Here is a 20,449-nt window from a genome sequence, read left to right as displayed (position 1 = left end):
AAAAGCAATTAAAGGAGATTAATTTCCACTTTTTATGGAACGTATAAGGCAATACTCCATACCACCAAAAGTAAAGTAGAGACTAAATGTTTTTCAATTAAATTTCAATAAATTTTCCACTGTTAGAGATTAAATTGAGTGATCTATGACCTATATATCTCTCTCACAAAGTCTATACTAGATGTCACTTTGAGAATAGCTTAGGAATAGATATTCAGAGGGCCTCCGCAAGTATAAAAAATAAACAAGCCATAATCAGAAGTGTCACTAAATCTAAAACAACTGATATAAATTTAATTAATTATTTTACTGTTAAAAATGAGAAAAATCAGGGAAAACTGATAAATGGTAATTTCTTCCAGGATGAACAATGTCTTTTTGTGATATGCTTTTCAATGGAAATTAGGAAAAAAATATTTCATCCCCCAAAAGGAATTTCAATTATACTTGCAACAAACTCAAAGAACATTCTATGTCAATTTTAGAATATCATCTTCATAGAACAGGGAAATCTGAGGGGTTTTTGTTCATTGCTATGTCACCAGTAACTAGAACAGTGCCTGGCATGTAATAGATGGTCATTAACTATTTCATATGTGAGTAGATGTTCAATCTTTCTCTCCAATTGTGTTTCATATCCAAATCTATACAACCTTACCCCAACTAACCCAAGAGAATTCCAACTCTTCTGGTAACACATGTGAAAATGTAAAAGAACTATTAATTTAGGACTTTAGGGAAAGCCAGCCTCTTTCAATGAGAGCATTATTACATTATAAATAATTTTTAAATGTCTACATACTTGAGGTTTTTTCAATTTATTCCATAAATGGTACATAAAAAGAAACAATGGGAAGGAAGGGAGAAGAGGAAGGAGGGAGGGAGCACAGACCAACATGTGGTTTTAAACAACTCAGCAAAGAGATTTTTCTACCTCTGGCATCATTAGCATAGTTGTTGTTTTTTTTTTAATATCTAACTTCGACAAAATAATCATATATTTTACCACATTTGCCAGCAGAATAAAAGGCTAAATAATTCTCATAAAAAACCTTTAAAAGTCCTACAATTACAACTGCTCTGAGAATATTTCTAGTAAGAATTTATTAAACATGTAGAGAGGAAGGCAAGATCAAGATGGCAGAGTAGGAAGACCTTCAGCTCACCTCCTCCCAAGGACACACGAAAACTACAACTACTTATAGAACAACCATCTCTGAGAATGACCTGAAGACTAGCAGAGTAGCTCTTCCACAATTAAGGATATAAAGAAAGAAAACCACACCAAGATAGGTACAAGGGGAAGAGAAGTAATTTAGTCAGAACCCAGAAGGTCAACCCCCAGCAGGTGACCCAAAAGAGAAAGGAGACATCCTCCCTAAGGAGCAAGGGGTTCAGTCCCAACTTCGGGTACCCCAGCCCTGCAGACTGGCACCTGGAAGACAAGCCCCCTTAACTGGTTTTGAAAACCAGCAGGGCTTACAGCCAGGAGAGCTAGAGGGCTGTAGAAAACTGAGACTTTGCTCTTAAAGACTGGCAACACAAACTTACTCCAAGTCCCAGAACAGAGGCAGCAGAGTGACAAGTGCCTGACACCCTAGCTGTCCTGCCAAGACTGCCTCATCAGACCCCCCCAGTCCACACAAGCCTCCCTCTCCAGTCCCCCACCAAGGCGGCAATCCCTGGCACACCCCTGGAGAAGCCTTGGTTCATGCTGGGCTCCAACTCTAGCCCCTCTGGCTCCAGCTCCCTTGCCACGGTGGTGGCCCTCTATGGGCCTTGGGCGAAGCCCCAGACAACACGGCTCCAGCTCCAGCACCCCTACCACCAAGGAGCAGCCCCCAGTACACCCCAGGAGAAGCCCAGGATCACTTCGGCTCCAGACCTTCCATAAAAGCCACTGGACATACATAGTCTGTATAAAGACACTCTTACACAAGGACACATCTTCAAGACATGGAGAGGTAACAGTTTCTCTTAATTCATGAAGACAAACACATAAAGTCAAGCAAAATGATAAGACTGAGGACTCTGTTCCAAACAAAAGAACAAAATAAAACCCCAGGAAAAAAAAAAAACCACAAAACTTTAATGAAATGAAGGTAAGTAATTTACCTGATACAGAGTTTAAAGCAATGATCGTAAAAATGCTCACTGAACTTGGGAGAAGAACGGAAGAACACAATTAGAACTTCGAAAAAGAATTAGAAAATATAAAAGAGAAGGAACCAGAGGTGAAGAATACAATAAGTGAAATGAAAAATACACTAGAGGCGATCAACTGCAGATGAGGTGATGCAGAAGAATACATAAGCAACCTGGAAAACAGAATAGCTGAAATCACTAAGTCAGAACAGGAAAAAGAAAAGAGAATGTTTACAAATGAGGAGAGCTTAAGAGACCTCTAAGATAACATCAAGCATAGTAACATTCACATTATAGAGGTGCCAGAAGGAGAGGAGAAAGAAAGGGGTAGAAAATGTATTTGATGACATAACGGCTGAAAATGTAACCTGCCGGAAGAAACAGACATCCAGGTCCAGGAAGCAAAGAAAATCCCAAACAAGATGAACCCAAAGAGATCCACACCAAGACATACCATAATTAAAACAGTAAAAGTTAAAGAGAGAATTTTAAAGGCAGAAAAAAAAAAAATCAAGTCACATACAAGGGAAGCCCCATAAAGCTATCACCTGATTTCTCGGCAGAAACATTGCAGGCCAGAAGGGAGTGGCATGATATATTTTATTTAAAGTGATGAGAGGAAAAACACCTACAACCAAGGATACTCATGTGGCAAAGTTATTCAGAATTGAAGGAGAGAGAAAGAGTTTCCCAGACAAGCAAAAACTAAGAAGAGGTTAACACCACTAAACCAGCCTTCCAAGAAATGTTAAAGGAACTTCTTTAGGTGAAAATGGAAAGGCCCTATAAAGGTAGGAAAATATATGAAAGGAAAAAACCTTACTGGTAAAGGAAAATATATAGTAAAGGCAGTGAATCAACCACTTAAAAAGCTAGTGGAAGGTTAAAAGTCAGAATATCAACTGTAACTACAATAAACAGTTAAGGATACACAAAAAGATGTAAAATTTGACATCAAAAACATAAAACATGGTGGGGCGGAATAAAAAATGTAGAGATTTTAGACTGTGTTTAAACTTAACTATCAGCTTAAAGCTAATTAATTAATTGATTAATTAAAATACATTTTCTATTGATGCACAGACAAGATGAAAGAGAAACTCAGACTGCAGTAACATTAAATATTTCCTTTGGATTATATAAAGTTATATGCTTTTAACACCAATTTTCTACCTTTCATTTTTATTTAGGAAATTCTTCAAACGTGGCAACTTATTACAATTAGAACACAACTTCACTAATAAGAACAGAGTAAGACTGATACATATCTATTTCCAAATGTGTCCTCCATGTTTGATCTAATTTGCATAATTAAAATAGGAATTAAGCCATTTTCTTTTTATGAAGTTCTCTCCTTTGGTTTTTAATATTTTCTGATACTTACGCCATCTGTGCTAGATAAAAGGCAACCTGGAAATGGTAGCTGCCTAGTTACACTTCACTCACGGTTACCACATCATTCATGACTACTACACAACTCTAAACTGATGGAGGCATCACAACTCTACCTCATGGAAAACAGCTGGAGATATGAAACCCTTTATGTTTCCAAAGAAAAAATATCAGTAATAACTTTTTGCTGTGCCTTCTGCCAGTTTCACCCCCTAAATAACTGTTCCTTCAAAGAAAAAAGGACCCTCTGTCTGAGGGATGGGCTCAATTGCTACTGGAACAAGAATATTTTCAAGTTTGATAGGTATCCTGACTTTGAGGTCCCAATGAAGAGAAATGAATTCATAGAAATTTTTGTATGTAATTAAAGTGGTCATCTATATAACTTTACCTTATCTATATCCAAACTAGAGTTCATAAAACATCACAATCTTTATATTAAAATTTCATTAAGCAATTCTATGAAACAGAACTGAAGTACTCTGAATACAGCTTAAAAACAGCAAAGTCACCTCTACTTGTGCTGCCAAATGTACTCTCTCCTTGTCTTTTCGCTCCAAGCACCGCTTCACTTCCTCTAACTCAGATGCCACTGCACTGAAGTTCAGCTGCACTCTCCAATCTGACATCTGCTTCTCCAGATCCTCTTTTTCCCGCTCAACCCCTTAAAAGAGAAAATGTAAAGCTTGATGGTTGTTCGTTACTCACAGGATAATGTACTTTCGAATGGTATGTTTTAATATTCTACCTAATACAATCCACTTATTAACTGTCACTGTCACCCAACAGACTTCTCAGAATTTGTCATTCTATTGTTTCAAGTCTCACACAGTTTTCTAAAATATACACATTGCTGTGTCATCCAATAGTATCACATTTTGATACTAAACTTAAAGTGTTATCTGATTTCTAGTACAAGTTATTTCAAGAAAATTCTATGCATTTTTTCTTTAATTTGCCTTACATTCCTATATTACCCCCAAACTCTAAAACAAAAATACTGAAAGAATTTTCAACTAAGCTTCTCCACCTAACTGAAGTTACTGAAGTTCACACAACAAAACACTTTTCTTGCAACGTAAACAAATGATGCTGCTAAATTTTGATTGTGTTATGACCTCTAATCTATTAATTCTGGAGACTACTACCTACAATTGTATCACTGAACAATATAAATTGACTTAGTATTTATTTTTAGTTCAACATGAAATACTTGGTATATGATGAACAGGACACTGTTAACACCATCTTTTTCAAAGATAAATAACACAAAAATCCTTTTCTCAATGAGCTTGCACTCCAAGAATAGAAAGAAAACATAAAAATAAAGTACTTCCATGAATTTAAGATGTCAAAAATTGGAACATATATTATCAATTTAAAACTACTCTTTTTCTAGTAGCTTCCTTTCCAGAATAGGAAAGAAGGAAGGAAACACTAGCAAATCCAATTTATAGATCATGTGTAAGACACATGCTAACTTTAGAAATATTAAAATGTCAAAATTGTACATTTTGGATGAAAGATACATAGGTATTTTAATAGTGTGATAAGAGCACTTATAGATACTAGACAAACAGTTCTCTATATCTGTATAATTTCTGGATAATACATGGTTATTATACAAAAATAGTCCAAAGGATAGAATGATTAACTCTATCTTAATGAGAAACGGAGGTAGGAAGAACTGGTTACTATGGTAGTTCTAAAAAATAGATACAAAATTTCACCAAGCAAAGGAGATGAAGTTGGGGTGATATTTCAGGGAAAGGAAACAGCATAAAGCATAGAGGAACAATATTGGATTTCATATTCAGGTAACTGCACACACAGGAGTTCTACATAGCTAATACGTATGAGGGAGGGAAACAGGAGAGTCAGCAGGGAGTTATGCATTGCCAGGGAGCTTAGAAATTAGCCTACAGACCAGGAGTTAACAAACATTTTCTGTAAAGGGTCAGATAGTAAATATTTCAGCTATATGGTCTCTGTCACAACTACTTATCTCTGATATTAAATTGCAGAAGTGACCTGGACAATGCATAAATGAATGGGAGGAGCTTTATTTAGTCCAATGAAGTTTCTTTACAAAAACAGGGGGGGCTTCCCTGGTGGCGCAGTGGTTGAGAGTCCGCCTGCTGATGCAGGGGACACGGGTTCGTGTCCCGGTCCGGGAAGATCCCACATGCCGCGGAGCTGCTGGACCCATGCGCCATGGCCACTGAGCCTGCGCGTGCCCCCAACCGAAAAAAAAAAAAAAAAAAAAAAAAAAAACAGGGGGAGGTCTGGATTTGGTCCATGGGCCATACTCTGCCCACTCCTGCTAGGACTTCAACGTGAAAATATGCATATTTTTTATGTGTAAATGTATTTGAAAAATATACACTTTCATTCATCTTATAAATACATTTTTTATTTTATAAATTTATATATGCATATGTGTGTGCATATATCTCTCTATAGTACCTATCTACATATAGACATAGACATGTTTCATGATATATATAACATTAGTGTATACATACATATACAAATTAACATTAGTATGAATATATTATACAAATTATGGAGATAATACATATGAATATGTGTATAAACACATACATATATGTATATTTATAAAACACATATGTATTTGGTGTGATGACATAATACTTTGATATGTTTCATAATATAGATATAAAACATGAGTGTGGATATATATAAATATATAGATATACACACATATATACATATATAATGAAACATTTATCAAAATTAAAATACTTAAAACATAAAGTATAAAATACAGTGTTACAAACACTCTCCTCCCACACCCAGTGGGTTATATGCTCCATTTTAAAGAACTCTTGCCACAAACAATGATGGGTCAGTACAGGATAGCAGTTAAGAGTTCAAGTCTGGGTAGAAAAAAGACTTGGTCTGCTACTTCCAACAAATGTAACTTTAAGGAAGGCACTCAATTTCTTTGTTCTTTAGTCTTTTTTTTAAGTCATTAAAATGGAAGTAAGAATCTTCCCCCCTCATAGAATAGTTGTAAGAACTAAAGGAGACAGTGTAAAATGAGTAGCATAATGCCCTGTAAGAACTCAATAAATTATAATGAGAGGTTTTAATCAAGAGAATAACATGAAAGGTTTGTGTCTTAGAAGGGTCCCTTTAGTAGCAGTACAGAAGACAGATCACAGACAAGCTATTCAACAGAGTAAGACAAGTTAAGAGGGTAACAGAGATGAGATGAAGCATGCCTAAACTGGGCTAGGGGGAATAAGAAAGAAGCAACTTCAAGAGATATCAGGATCTACAAATAGACAGGACGTAGAGACTAATTAGATGGAGGTGAGAAGGAATAAGTTTGGATGTTCTTTGTATTTTAGGCTTATCTGGATAAAGAATGATACGATCAATTAAGATAGGAAATAAAAACAGGTTTTGAGGAAAGGATGAATTCAGTTGTAAATCAGCTGACTGAGCATTCTGGAAAGGCATATATTGATGTCCAATGAACAACTCCATCTGGAGGGTTGAAGGTTAGGAGAGTGAGATGAGCTAGATTTAGGGATCATCCTTTGTAGGTGATAGCTAAGGCATAAGATTAAATAACAACCCCTAGGGAGAGGTACTAAGTGAGAAAAACCATAAATAGGATTCAAGACAACAGAGGCATTTAAAAGACAAACTGTAAACAAAAGGAAAAGATTCAAATACAAAGACTGAAAGCAATTAAGACAGAAGAACCAGGAAAGAGTAGGAACAATAAAGTCAGTGGAAGAGTTCTAAGAGGAAACAAACAGGAGTCAAGTAAGGCAAGTAATGGAAAGATTCCTTTGAATTTGACAGAGAAGACCACTAGTAAACTAAGCAAAGTCAATTTTAGAAGTAGAAGTGGAAGTCATTTTGCAGTGGGTAGAGGAACAAACAGCAAGCAGAGCGTGATGAGTGTAATTTCTTATGTAGAATTTTTTAAAATAATACAAGTATTCTATAAAGATGAAAACTCTAGAATTGTTAAAAGAAGGTGAAGAAATCCACTGTCACAATGACAAGAGAACTTAAAGGGTTTTTTTTTTAACCTGGGAAGTAGTTAAAAAAAAGAGATTCTTCTAGTCCTCAAAGACACCAAAAATAACTAGATTTTATGAGACAACAAAACATATAACAAATGTACCACAGGATCTTTTTCCAAACAAAATGAGAGTTCCTATGTGCATCTTTATGAAATTTTGATGAATAATCTAATACCTTATATTTTACTGTTAAAAATAAATTTTAAAGTATTTGATGTTAAAATATGATTAAATTACAACATCAAATGAAACTTAAGCAAACTTAATGGCATGCAAATATATTAGGATAGGTATGTCAAAATTTGCCATCCAGTGAAGATTTTCTGGTAATGTGGAAATTCTAACTTAGGCAACATATTGAGTTATGTGTAGGGAACCTGGGGAATTTGTAACATCAGATGCTTAAAAGAGTTTCTACAGTAATTTAGGCATCTGAGTAAGAAGCATTAATATTTAAATAGTCTGAAATAGTCTACCAGAAGCCATTATAAAATTTCAGTATCACCATTTCTGTTAAACACAAACTTTCGAAAAGAAATACATCCAGAGTAATTAAATTCCACAGCCTAAATCAATACCTCCACTGAAAAAGCATTCTAACAGTTTTCAAACACAAAGTCTTCCTAATCAACATAAGAAAAAGCCAGTCATATTGTTCATAACCACTTCTACAATGTGATTAAATTTCATGACCAATCTCCAAGTAACAAAAACATAGACTCTTAATTGTATGCATATATTGGGGAAAAAAATGTGTGTGTGTGTACGAATCTGAAAAAAATTCCACTACTGCCTTGCTGTCTCTTTCTAAAAGACTCATGAGATAAGCAGGTCTGACAACAGAAATGGGTTTAAAAATCAAGAAGAGAAGACATTAAAACTGGATGCTAATATCAGCAAAAAACAAGTGAAATTTGAAATTGAAGACAATACCATTTACATTAGCATCCACAAAAAATTAAATACTTAGGTATAAATCTAACAAAATATATATGATGAAAACTACCAAACTCTGATGAAAGAAATCAAAGATTAACAAAATAAATGGAGAGATATTCCATGTTCATGTACAGAAAGATTCAATATTGTCAAAATGCCAGTTCTTCCCAACTTCATCAATAGAAGCAAAGCAAGCGCAATCAAAATCCCAGCAAGTTATTTTTTGTATATTGACAACCTGATTCTAAAGTTACATGGAATGGCAAAGAATCCAGAATAGCCAGTGCAGTATTGAAGGAGAAGAAAAGAATTAGAGGACTGACACTATCCAACAAAACAGTGTGGTACTGGCAAAAAAGAAAAAAAATGGTCAGGTAGATACATGGGACAGAAAAGAGAGTCCAGAAGTAGGCCCACATAAAACCAGTCAACTGATCTTTGCCAAAGGAGCAAAGGCAATACAATGGAGAAAAGATAGTTTTTCAACAAATGGTGCTAGAACTGAAGACCTACGTGCAAAAAAATGAATCTAGACACAGATCTTAAACCTTTCACAAAAATTAATTCAAAATAGATCACAGGTTTAATGTAAAATGCAAAATTATAAAACTCTTAGAAGATAAGAGAATGATTTGGGGTTTGGTGATGGCTTTTTAGATGCAACACCAAAGTCACAGTCCATGAAAGAAAGAAATGACAAGCTGGACTTCATTAAAAATTTCGGCTCTGTGAAAGACATTGTCAAGAGAATGAAAAGACAAGCCACAGACTATGAGAAATTATTTGCAAAGACATATCTGATAAAGAACTGCTATCCAAAATATACAAAGGGCTCTTAAAATTAACAATAAGAAAACAAACAAGAAACAAATAAGAATAAAACAATAAGAAAACCATACTAAGAAATGGGCCAAAGACTTTAATGAATATCTCACCAAAAAAAATACACATATGGCAAATAAGTATATGAATAGTGCTCCACACCACATGTTATCAGGGAAATGCAAACTAAAACAACAATGATATGCCACTACAAACCTATCTGAATGGCCAAAATCCAGAACACTGACAACTTCAAATGTTGAAAAGGATACAGAACAACGGGAAATCTCATTCACTGCTGGTAGAGGGAAAAATGATATAGCCATTCTGGAAGACAGTTTGGAAGATTCTTACAAAACTAAACGTACTCTTGCCATATAATCGAGCAATCACACTCTTTGGTATTTATCCAAAAGAGATGAAAACTTACATCCACACAAAAATCTGGATGCAGACATTTAATTTACAGCAGTTGTATTCATAATCGCCAAAACTTGGAAGCAACCAAGATGGGCTTCTGTATGTGAATGGATAAATAAACAGTGGTACATCCAACAATGAAATATTATGCAGTGCTTTAAAAAAAATTTATTTTAAAAGAGCTACCAAGCCATGAAAAGACATGGAGGAAACTTAGAGGCATATTACTAAGTAAAAGAAGCCAATCTGAAAAGGCTACACACTGTATGATTCCAACCATACTAGGTTCTGGGAAAGGCAAAACTATGCAAACAATAAAAAGATCAGTACTTGCCAGAAGTTAGGGGAGAGAGGGATGAATAGTGAAAAACAGAGGATTTTTAAGACAGTGAAACTACTCTATGATACTATAATGGTGGATACATGTCATTATGTTTGTCCAATCCTGTAGAGCACACAACAAGAGTGAACCCTAATGTAAAATAGACTTCGGATGACAATGATGTGTCAATGTAGCGTTCATCAGTTATAACAAGTGTACCACTGTGGAGAGGGGTGTTGATGGTGGGGGAAGCTGTGACATGTGGGAGCAGGGGTACATGGGAAATCTCTGTACCTTCTGCTCAATAGTGCTATAAACATAAAATTAAAAAATTAAGTCTGTTTTAAAAAAACTGGATGCTAAATTATGATTAACTTGGAAAACCTTGTAGTAGATCAAGAAATAGGATGAAAAGAATATATAACATAAGGAAAGCGATTCTGAAAATGGGAAATATTTAAGAAAGATCAAAAAAGCCCCAGACATTTATAGATCAGAATTATACCTCTTCTAAACCTCCAGTCATCTTCTTGTTCGTCCTGATGGTTTGACTGTTGCTTGGAAATCTGAGATACTTGATGTACTAAGCCTTTTTGATCACCTTCTGCTTTCATGAGCTGTGTACGGAGTTCTTCTACCTAAATACACATAGTCAAAAATGAAATTTTATCAGTTTTAAAAGCAGGAAAAGAATAACTGAACTTACAAATTATTTTTCTAGGGAAAAAAAATGTACTTCCAATGGGCTACTGTAAGCACAAGTTGAAGCCAAGTTAATCTCCTTGTTATGCCAAGCACAGTGGAACAGTCTCTTGCTCCATTTCTTTATTCCTCCCATTCCTTCCACAAACAATGAATGTTCTTTCCCCTTCTCTGTGTCTACTGTGACAAAGAATTTGACCACACTTTTTTTAAATCCCTATTTTCACCTCAGTCCACTCTACTGTTAATTAACCCAAACTACCTCCAATTAAGTACTATACATTTTTATATTTTTCACTTATTTTCTTTCATGTGAACATAGTCTATTGGTTGGTAAAGTCAAATGAAATGATCACAATTTAGCACACTGTGATATCAAAGTACTGCTCAAAATAAATAAGCAATAAAAGCTGTTGAATAAACTATAAACTCCTTGAGGTAAGGTACCATTTTATTCTTCTTTGTATATCTGGAGACTAGCAAGCATGTCCACAATGACCTTTAAACAAGTCAGCAGTGGCAGAGACAGGTAAAGTCACAATGACAACTTTAACACATAAATCTCTTATTTCAGAAGATAAGATTAGAAATTACAAGGCAGAGTTCAAAAAAAAAATCAGAAGGAAATGAATACAAATATAAACTTCCAAAAAAGAAACTCTAAACTCTGCCAACATTAATTCCATTGGACCACTGGCTGCAAAACAAAGCCATTACATATTTTTAAACATTTTGTAAAACAGGAGCTACGGTGTTTCAGATGCTTCAGGGTTAACTGTCAAAACGTAATACTCCTTCTGAACGTCTAAGATGTCTGACAACTTTGCCTGCCTAGCATATTACGTAGTGAGTTATGTAAGCCACACCTCAAAACAGAGGAAGTTACAATTGCAATTTATATTAAACACAGGCAGAAAGGTAGTTAGAAACCCACATGCCTTTACCCAAATGTGTATAAAATGGCTATTTCAAGTTACTGAACTTTAGATATCAGAAGCACCAAACTCCTATCGGCTAATGGGCTGCAAAATGTTATGCTTTAAAATTAAGCCTTATCTCTGGTTAAAAGGAAGTAGGGCAGGTAGCAGCTTGAAAATGTGAATATAAGACAGTGATGCATTCAAAGTAACTTGAACATGCAAGGTTTGTTTTATGTATTTTACTTCCGCCTTCACTCTCTAACGTCTCCTTGAATAAAATTAAGCTCGTGGGAAAATTTTATCTTACACATCCGGTCTCACTTTTACACTGGCTATGCTAAGAGAGATAATTCCTAAACTGGAAAAGCAATCAGCAAGATATGCTGTCACAGTGGGAACCTGGGCTGGTGTTTTATATTGGCTTTCTCTGAATCTTCCTGAAAGGATTTCGTCTTTTGCTTATGTGTGTTAATATACATTCCTTAAGGAAAAATACTTCTAGATCTAAGGTTTTTTTCCCTTTCACAAAGACATTTAATAGGGAAAGAGACTCAATCCTGATTTAATTTAAAGCAGATTATCATAGCTTGCATAGACTTACCTGATGCAAAAGTGTTTCTCTGCTGCCTTCTGACTGATTCAATAACCTTCGAGATAGCTCCAATTCCTGTTCAAGCTAGAGTTTCAACAAAGAATAAGGAAAAATGTCCAATGGGGCAGAAAATAACTAAACTATTACAGGCTCAGTTTAAGAGGAGAAAAGTGAAAAAGTTTTCAGATTTTTACAGCTAACATAAAAGGAAAAATATCTTGCTATAAACATATATCAATGCTCCCATTAAAATAATGGTAATTAAATAACAAAAAGTGAACCAGACCAGACTGCAGGAGGTCTTGGCTCTAGTCAGTTCCATCTCAATTATGACCCCCATTTAAATCTCTTTTTCTTAGGCCTCCTTTCTGTCACCTCTAAATTAAGGATTTTATATTAGATAATCTGAGATCCCTTCAGTTCTAAATCATTTTAATGTAAATTCTGAAGCAGTTTTTTCTTTAAATTACTACATGCAGTATCATACGAACAAAATTAGAATAAAAATTTCAGGGACCCAATGACTCAAAGTATATTTCATCCAACTGGTTATTTTTTATATTCTTAATATTATTATATTCCTAATATTTCCAATATTCCTAACATTTCTAAAAATTTTAATCAGAATAAGATATTTTAAATTTCCCTAATAATATTGCCATTAGGTAAGTATCCACAGAAAATGTGCCAGTTAGGTGACTAAATACCCTACAAAGTCAACGTGCTTCGCTTACCTTAAGCTGAAAAATATAACAGGATGTGAAGGGGAGAAGAATATGCCACTCCAAAATATGCCTCTTGGCACAAGTATTATTCTGAGTTGATGGCAATCAAAACCCAACAGACTCAGGAAAAGCTTTTTACCTTCCCCTAAATTGCATTTAAAAACTTAAAAAGGAGGTCTGTACCAGAAAGAGAGCTGTTACCAAAGATAACTTTCTATATCTGAAAGACCTCTTCACGGCAGGGCAAACATTTGTTTACCATACATATACTCTTCTCATCTTCCTGTGAACTGTGTTCCTCCCCTTTGAAGCCCCAAGCCCCTATTCCTTGCCTTAGTTCAGGATGGTAGATAAGCCTCAACTGCCTAGCTGTCTTTGAGTCTCATATTTTTATGGGGCTCCCATACATACAAAATAGACTTGTTTTTCTCCTGTTAATCTGTTTTATGTCAATTTAATTATTATACCAGCCAAAGAACCTAGAAGGGTAAAGGGAAAATTATTTTTCCTCCCCTACAGATGGGACACTTTTGTTAAAAATCCACAGCTTACATATGATGGACATGTTTGCACTTTGTAAGGGTAAGGTTGTTTTGTGAAATCACAAATTTATATTAAGATGTTATTAAGTGCTTTGATTTGTAACAGTTATCCTAAATTATCATTTCATTTGAACAAACTACTATCTATACATTAGTCTTTCAGAAATTGTACATGTGGAAGGTGTGACTATTGAGGAGTAGCATGAGGGAACACTGTGGTGATGGAACAGTTCTGTATTTTGACTATCGCGGCAATAAGACTGAGACTCATGAGATAAAACTGCATAGAAGTACACACACACAAACACACACTTAACACACAAATGAGTATACACATAAAGCTGGTGAAATCTGCATAAGCTCTGTACATTGCAACAGTGTCAATTTCCAGGTTTTGATGTTGGATGGCAATTACAGAAAATGTTATCACTGAGAATAACTGGCCCATGGTACATTTTTGTTTTGCAACACCTATGAATCTATTATTATTTCAAAATAATTTTTTCATACAGTTATATAAGTTTTTTAAAAGTGTACAGCAGCTCATAAAATAACTATCACATATTTTTAAAAGTACAGTTGACCCTTGAACAACATGGGTTTGAACTGCATAAGTCCACTTATACACAGATTTTTTTTCACTCGTAAATACTACAGTACTATAGGATTGAATTCACATATGTGAAACCATGGCTAGAGAGAAACTGCAAATACGGAGAGCTGACTACATGTTATACTCGGATTTTTGACTGCACAGAGGGTCAGGGCACCTAACCCCCCATTGTTCAAGGGCCAACTGTAAGTCAACTATAAAGTACATGTGGAAGCAGAGAATCCACACAAAATATTATCTGACCTGTTCTCTTGTTTCTATAAATAAATAAAAAGGGAAGAAATCGCACTGAAGTCAACATGGTTTCAAAATCTACCAGGGTCCATACTGGTCATGTTTCCTGGGTAGTATCAGCATCTACAACTCCCAAAGAGCAAACGTGATGACCTGATGTACCTTGCTTACCACCGTAAAGACAGCAGGGACGCATCATGCAACTTTACATAGGTTGGTGAAATAAAATAAAGGAGGTAAGGGTAAATAGAAAAGGCAATACAGAGTAAAGAACATTATAGCAGAAGCAAAATTTCACTTTATCATTCATTACCTTGGGCTTGGCCTTTAATCTACTCATTTGCAAACTGAAGAGAGTTGTTTGGCCTCTGAGTTACTTTCTAGCTCTAAAATGCTACGCTCTATAGCCTCACAGACATGAATTCATATCAAAGATACTTAATATTTAATGAGAATAGAGGATTTTTTGGAACTAGGCTGGTAACTGTTCCTATCTTCTATAACAAAAATGAATAAATACAAAATATTCAACCTTTAAAAAACAGGTCTTTCCCAACCCTACCGTAAAGTCAACCTCTTTAAACGTTCTCCAGCAAAGAATGGTCAAGTTTAATTCACCTCTAGAAAAGGAGAGTGGCCAGGAGAGAAGGTAGCGAACTACCTGTGTATGTTTCCAAGAGCAAGTAGCAGAGAGTGGCAGAGCCCTCAAGCCAAGTGACTCCACATCAAAACATAAAGGCTTCACTGCACTCTAACAAAAAACCTCAGGGACACTTTCCAAGGTACTCACTGAATATCACTGGCCCCAAACAGCATTACACTTGAAAAGTTAATTTTCAAAGGGGAGACAGCAGAAGCAAGAAGAACTACAATTCTGACCCTGTGGAAGGAAAACACATTCACAGAAAGATAGACAAGATGAAAAGGCAGAGTACTTTGTACCAGATGAAGGAGCAAGATAAAACCCCAGAAAAACAACTAAATGAAGTGGAGAAAAGCAACCTTCCAGAAAAAGTATTCAGAATAATGAGAGTGAAGATGATCCAGGACCTCAGAAAAAGAATGGGGGCAAAGATCAAGAAGATGCAAGAAATGTTTAACAAAGATCTAGAAGAATTAAAGAACAATCAAACAGGGATGAACAACACAATAACTGAAATGAAAACTACAATAGAAGGAATCAACAGCAGTATAACTGAGGCAGAAAACGGATAAGTGACCTGGAAGACAGAATGGTAGAATTCACTGCCACAGAACAGAATAAAGAAAAAAGAATGAAAAGAAATGCAGACAGCCTAAGAGACCTCTGGGACAACATTAAATGCAACAACATTCGCATTATAGGGGACCACGAAGGAGAAGCGAGACACAGAAAGGACCCGAGAAAATATTTGAAGAGATTATGGTCGAACACTTCCCTAACATGGGAAAGGAAATAGCCACCCAAGTCCAGGGAGCACAGAGAGTCCCAGGTAGGATAAATCCAAGAATAAACATGCCAAGACACACAGTAATCAAACTGGTAAAAATTAAAGACAAAGAAAAATTACTGAAAGCAGCAAGGGAAAAATGGCAACATACAACGGAACTCCCATAAGGTTAACAGCTGATTTCTCAGCAGAAACTCTACAAGCCCGAAGGGAGTGGCATGATATATTTATAGTGAAGAAAGGGAAGAACCTACAACCAAGATTACTCTACCCAGCAAGGATCTCATTCAGATTCGACAGAGAAATCAAAAGCTTTACAGACAAGCAAAAGCTAAGAGAATTCAGCACCACCAAACCAGCTCTACAACACATGCTAAAGGAACTTCTCTAAGTGGGAAAAACAAGAGAAGAAAAGGACCTACAAAAACAAACCCATAACAATTAAGAAAATGGTAATAGGAACATACATATCAATAATTACCTTAAACGTGAATGGATTAAATGCTCCAACCAAAAGACACAGGCTCACTGAAAGGATACAAAAACAAGACCCATATATATGATGTCTACAAGAGACCCACTTCAGACCTAGGGACACATACAGAATGAAAGTGAGGGGACGGAAAAAGATATTCCATGCAAATGGAAATCAAAAGAAAGCTGGAGTAGCAATAATCATATCAGATAAAATAGACTTTAAAATAAAGAATGTTACAAGAGACAAGGAAGGACACTACATAATGATCAAGGGATCAATCCAAGAAGAAGATATAATAATTATAAATATATATGCACCCAGCATAGGAGCACCTCAATACATAAGGCAACTGCTAACAGCTCTAAGAGAGGAAATCGACAGTAACACAATAACAGTGGAGGACTTTAACACCTCACTTACGCCGATGGACAGGTCAACCAGACAGAAAATTCATAAGGAAACACAAGCTTTAAATGACACGATAGACCTGATAAATTTAATTGATATTTAGAGGACATTCCATCCAAAAACAACAGAATACACTTTCTTCTCAAGTGCGCATGGAACATCCTCCAGAATAGATCACATCTTGGGTCACAAATCAAACCTCAATAAATGTAAGAAAACTGAAATCATATCAAGCATCTTTTAGAACCACAACACTATGAGATTAGAAATCAATTACAGGGGGAACAAAGTAAAATACACAAACACATGGAGGCTAAACAGTATGATACTAAATAACCAAGAGATCACTGAAGAAAGCAAAGAGGAAATCGAAAACTACCTAGAGACAAATTACAATGAAAACACGACGATCCAAAACCTATGGGATGCAGCAAAAGCAGTTCTAAGAGGGAAGTATACACCTATACAAGCCTACCTCAAGAGACAAGAAACATCTCAAATAAATAATCTAACCTTACACCTAAAGGAACTAGAGAAAGACGAACAAACAAAACCCAAAGTTAGCAGAAGGAAAGAAATCATAAAGATCACAGCAGAAATAAATGAAATAGGAACAAACAAAACAATAGCAAAGATCAATAAAACTAAAAGCTGTTTCTTTGAGAAGATAAATAAAACTGATAAACCATTAGCCAGACTCATCAAGAAAGAGGGAGAGGACTCAAATCAATAAAATTAGAAATAAAAAAGGAGAAGTCAGAACAGACACAACAGAGATACAAAGCATCATGAAAAGCTACTACAAGTAACTCTATGCCAATAAAATGGACAACCTGGAAGAAATGGACAAATTCTTAGAAAGGCATAACCTTCCTAGAGTGAACCAGGAAGAAATAGAAAAGATGAACAGAGCAATCACAAGTAATGAAATTGAAACTGTGACTAAAAATCTTCCAACAAACAAAAGTCCAGGACCAGATGGCTTCACAGGTGAATTCTACCAAGTATTTAGAGAACAGCTAACACCCATCCTTCTCAACCTCTTCCAAAAAATTTCAGAGGAAGGAATGCTCCCAAACTCATTCTATGAGGCCACCACCACCCTAATACCAAAACCAGACAAAGATACTACAAAAAAATAAAGTTACAGACCAATATCACTGATGAACATCGAAGCAAAAATCCTCAGCAAAATACTAACAAACACACTGAAAGATCATACACCATGATCAAGTGGAATATATCCCAGGGATGCAAGGATTCCTCAATACACACAAATCAATCAATGTGAAACACCATATTAAAAAATTGAAGAATAAAAACGATATGATCATCTCAACAGATTCAGAAAAAGCTTTTGACAAAATCCAACACCCATTTATGATAAAAACTCTCCAGAAGGTGGGCACAGAGGGAACCTACCTCAACATAATAAATGCCATATATGACAAACCCTTAGCAAACATCATCTTCAATGGTGAAAAACTGAAAGCACTCCCTCTAAGATCAGGAAAAAGATAACGATGTCCACTCTCACCACTATTATTTAATATAGTTTTGGAAGTCCTGACCACCACAGCAATCAGAGAAGAAAAAGAAATAAAAGGAATCCAAATGGGAAAAGAAGAAGTAAAACTGTCACTGTTTGCAGATGACATGATATTATACATAGACAATCCTAAAGATGTCACCAGAAAACTACTATAGCTAACCAATGAATTTGGTAAAGTTGCAGGATACAAAATTAATGCACAGAAATCTCTTGCATTCCTATACACTAACAAGAAAAGATCAGAATGAGAAATTAAGGAAACAATCCCATTCACCATTGCAACAAAAAGAATAAAATACCTAGGAATAAACCTACTAAAGGAGGTAAAAGACCTGTATTCAGAAAACTATACGACACTGATGAAATAAATCAAAGATGACACAAACAGAGAGATATACCATGTTCTTGGATTGGAAGAATCAATATTGTGACAATGACTATACTACCCAAAGCAATCTACAGTTTCAATGTAATCCCTATCAACTTACCAGTGTCATTTTTTACAAAACTAGAACAAAAAATCTTAAAATTTGTTTGGAAACACAAAAGACCCCGAATAGCCAAAGCAGTCTTGAAGGAAAAAAACGGAGCTGGAGGAGTCATACTCCCTGACTTCATTATACTACCAAGCTACAGTAATCAAGAGAATATGGTACTGGCAGAAAAACAGAAATATTGTTCAGTGGAACAGGATAGAAAGCCCAGAGATAAACCCACACACCTATGGTCAACGAATCTATGACAAAGGAGGCAAGGATATACAATGGAGAAAAGACAGTCTCTTCAATAAGTGGTGCTGGGAAAACTGGACAGCTGCATGTAAAAGAATGAAATTAGAACATTCCCTAACACCATACACAAAAATAAACTCAAAATGGATTAAAGACCTAAATGTAAGACCGGACACTATAAAACTCTTAGAGGAAACCATAGGAAGAACACTCTCTGACATAAATCACAGCAAGATCTTTTTTGATCTACTTCCTAGAGTAATGGAAATAAAAACAAAAATAAACAAATGGGACCTAATGAAACTTAAAAGCTTTTGCACAGCAAAGGAAACTACAAACAAGATGAAAAGACAAACCTCAGAATGGGAGAAAATATTTGCAAATGAAGCAATGGACAAAGGATTAACCTCCAAAATATATAAACAGCTCACGCAGCTCAATATTAAAAAAACAAACAACCCAATCAAAAAATGGGCAGAAGACCTAAATAGACAGTTCTCCAAAGAAGACATACAGACGGCCAAGAAGCACATGAAAAGCTGCTCAACATCACTAATTATTAGAGAAATGCAAATCAAAACTACAATGAGGTATCACCCCACATCAGTTACAATGGGCATCATAGAAAATCTACAAACAACAAATGCTGGAGAGGGTGTGGAGAAAAGGGGACCCTCTTGCACTGTTGGTGGGAATGTAAATTGATACAGCCACTATGGAGAACAGCATGGAGGTTTCTTAAAATTAACTAAAAATAGAATTACCATATGACCCAGTAATCCCACTACTGGGCATATACCCAGAGAAAACCATAATTCAAAAAGACACATGCACCACAGTGTTCGTTGCAGCACTATTTACGATTGCCAGGTCATGGAAGCAACCTAAATGCCCATCGACAGACGAATGGATAAAGAAGATGTGGTACATATATACAATGGAATATTATTCATCCACAAAAAGGAACAAAATTGGGTCATCTGTAGAGACATGGATGGATCTAGAGACTGTCATACAGAGTGAAGTAAGTCAGAAAAACAAATACATATTAACGCATATATGTGGAACGTAGAAAAATGGTACAGATGAACCAGTTTGCAGGGCAGAAATTGAGACACAGATGTAGAAAACAAACGTATGGACACCAAGGGGATAATGGCAGGGGGGGTGGTTGTGGTGGGATGAATTGGGAGATTGGGATTGACATATATACGCCAATATGCATTAAATAGATAAGTAATACGAAACTGCTGTATAAAAAGATAAATTAAATAAAATTCAAAACTTTAAACAAAATGTTAATTTTCAAAATCTTACTTTACTCTTTTCAGTTTCAGTTTGTCTTAGCTTATTTTTCACTACTCCCTCATTCTCCTCTGCTTTAGCTTCTTGTTTCTTCAATGCCTAGAAAGAAA

The 20,449-nt window shown here is 35.5% G+C and overlaps 1 protein-coding gene across 1 annotated transcript in view; it reads right to left on the bottom strand.

The window, feature by feature from the left end:
• The window catches only part of CEP128 (centrosomal protein 128), a 419,931-nt gene that overhangs the window by 305,000 nt on the left and 94,482 nt on the right, over positions 1 to 20,449 (bottom strand). The window contains exons 9-12 of the mRNA XM_024736316.1: positions 20,352 to 20,438; positions 12,331 to 12,405; positions 10,613 to 10,745; positions 4,050 to 4,201 (exon numbers count right to left, since the gene is read on the bottom strand). Coding sequence (XP_024592084.1) covers positions 4,050 to 4,201; positions 10,613 to 10,745; positions 12,331 to 12,405; positions 20,352 to 20,438 — 447 coding nt within the window. The remainder of the gene's footprint in view (positions 1 to 4,049; positions 4,202 to 10,612; positions 10,746 to 12,330; positions 12,406 to 20,351; positions 20,439 to 20,449) is intronic.

This window comes from Neophocaena asiaeorientalis, unplaced genomic scaffold, assembly GCF_003031525.2.
Source record: "Neophocaena asiaeorientalis asiaeorientalis breed wild unplaced genomic scaffold, Neophocaena_asiaeorientalis_V1.1 scaffold152, whole genome shotgun sequence".
Classification (NCBI taxonomy): Eukaryota; Metazoa; Chordata; class Mammalia; order Artiodactyla; family Phocoenidae; genus Neophocaena; species Neophocaena asiaeorientalis.
This window is presented reverse-complemented; position numbering and strand designations above follow the sequence as displayed.